This window comes from Cyprinodon variegatus, unplaced genomic scaffold (assembly GCF_000732505.1).
Source record: "Cyprinodon variegatus isolate N-32 unplaced genomic scaffold, C_variegatus-1.0 Scaffold1722, whole genome shotgun sequence".
In the NCBI taxonomy this organism is placed as follows: Eukaryota; Metazoa; Chordata; class Actinopteri; order Cyprinodontiformes; family Cyprinodontidae; genus Cyprinodon; species Cyprinodon variegatus.
Genome location: NW_015152175.1, coordinates 34,424 through 36,078, shown reverse-complemented (window position 1 = coordinate 36,078; position 1,655 = coordinate 34,424). Strand labels below are relative to the sequence as shown.

Genomic DNA, 1,655 nt, shown 5'->3' with positions numbered 1-1,655 from the left:
CGAGTACGTACTCGCGTTCTCGTGAATTGAGAAACGGCCTAGGATTCTCCTTCTTCCTCTCTAGCCTGCAAACAATCTATCTGATTTTTTTCAGCAGGAAATCCTGAAAATGGGTTCCAAGTCACAAACTGCTGGTTTCAGGTGGACCAGAGTTTGGTTGTTAGGATGAGCTTGAGCTGCTTATAACTTTCAATCATTAAAATAATAGAATTAGATAATGAATTAATTAGAAAGAAAAATATGAAATATTGCATTAATTAGAAAGTTAAAGGGACGGCAGTGGAATGACACAATAAAAGAAAGTTTAAGGAGTTGGGAGATGAACATGGAGGTCCTCCTCAGCTGATGAAGGTCTGACTTCACTCTTCCTCCCTCTGAAAGGAGGAGTTTATCTAAAAAACCTGAATAAGTTCAGCTGTTCAAGCTTTTCTTCTCTCTGGAATTCAGAGCTGAACTTTAAACAACCTGAAAGGTAATATTTGTTAAAGGAAGTCATCTGAAGGTCTGAAACTGAAATATTTATTCTCAGCAAAGGTAAACAGACAAGGTGACTGTTTTAATCTGAGCAAACAAAACCTTTATCTTATTCTAATGATAAAAATACTCATTTTATTGGCAAATCATTTTATTTATCTGCTCAAATTAAGGATAAATACACTTAATTTAAGAAATGTTGATTTATTTCTAGATTGGTTTTGCAGTGTTGATCAATGCTAAATTTATTCAGAATAAGTTATACACTGTAAACATTTCTTAAATCAAGTTTATTTACCCTCAATTTTAGTATATAAATAAGATGATTTGCCAATTTATTTAATATTTTTACTCTTAAAATAAGATAATTAGATAATATGTGCTTGTATATCTATAAGACAATGTGATTGCCTTTTTTAAATGTCAATTGTTTTCTTCCATTGGCAGAGTCTCACTAACCTCCTCAGTTCAAGACAAAATTCACTTATTTTAGGAAACAATGACTTATTTAAATTTTTTAAAGATGCAGTGAAACTTCATGTCTGTTTGTGAGGCTCATGGTTTTTAAACTCTTAATGTTGGTTCTTCAGCCTTTAGCTGCAGGGACTGATTGTTCCAGGTGGATTTTAACAACCTGTTTCTGTCTCCATCCTCCTCCTGCTGCCTGCAGCTCCTCTCCAGACCTGAACCTCACAGTCAGCTGTAATGCAGCCTGTAACTGCGCCAGGCAAGTCTACAACCCAGTGTGTGGGGCGGACGGGCTGATGTATTACTCCCCCTGCCACGCCGGCTGCTCCTCCACCAACCACACTGACCCCTCCACCGGCAGACAGGTACAGAACGCTCTGTTCCTCCTTATTTCAGGAGCGTAGAAAGAAATCGGCAGGAGCTGCAGAATCGCCAGCAGGCTTACTGATATTTCCTCTGTTGTGTTTGAACATTCAGCTGTTGCTGAATGTGGGGGAGGGGGGTTATTTCACGTTTGTGTGTTTAGTAAATATGCACTTCCTCTTGTGTGCAGCAGGTGCCCTTGATGTAGACCAAAGAGATCTGGTACAAGTTCAAAAGTTTGGTTTTAAACTTCTGCTCTGTTCTGATATTTTCCGGTTTATGTTTTATTTTCTTATCATTCACCTTTGATCTTTTTTAATTCTATTGCACAGATCTCTGAAAAAATGACA

General features: G+C 37.6%; 1 protein-coding gene across 1 annotated transcript in view; it reads left to right on the top strand.

The window, feature by feature from the left end:
- slco4a1 (solute carrier organic anion transporter family member 4A1) overlaps nt 1–1,655 on the top strand; it is a 27,396-nt gene that overhangs the window by 19,750 nt on the left and 5,991 nt on the right. The window contains exon 7 of the mRNA XM_015404390.1: nt 1,145–1,307. Within this exon, the coding sequence (XP_015259876.1) occupies nt 1,145–1,307 (163 nt within the window). The remainder of the gene's footprint in view (nt 1–1,144; nt 1,308–1,655) is intronic.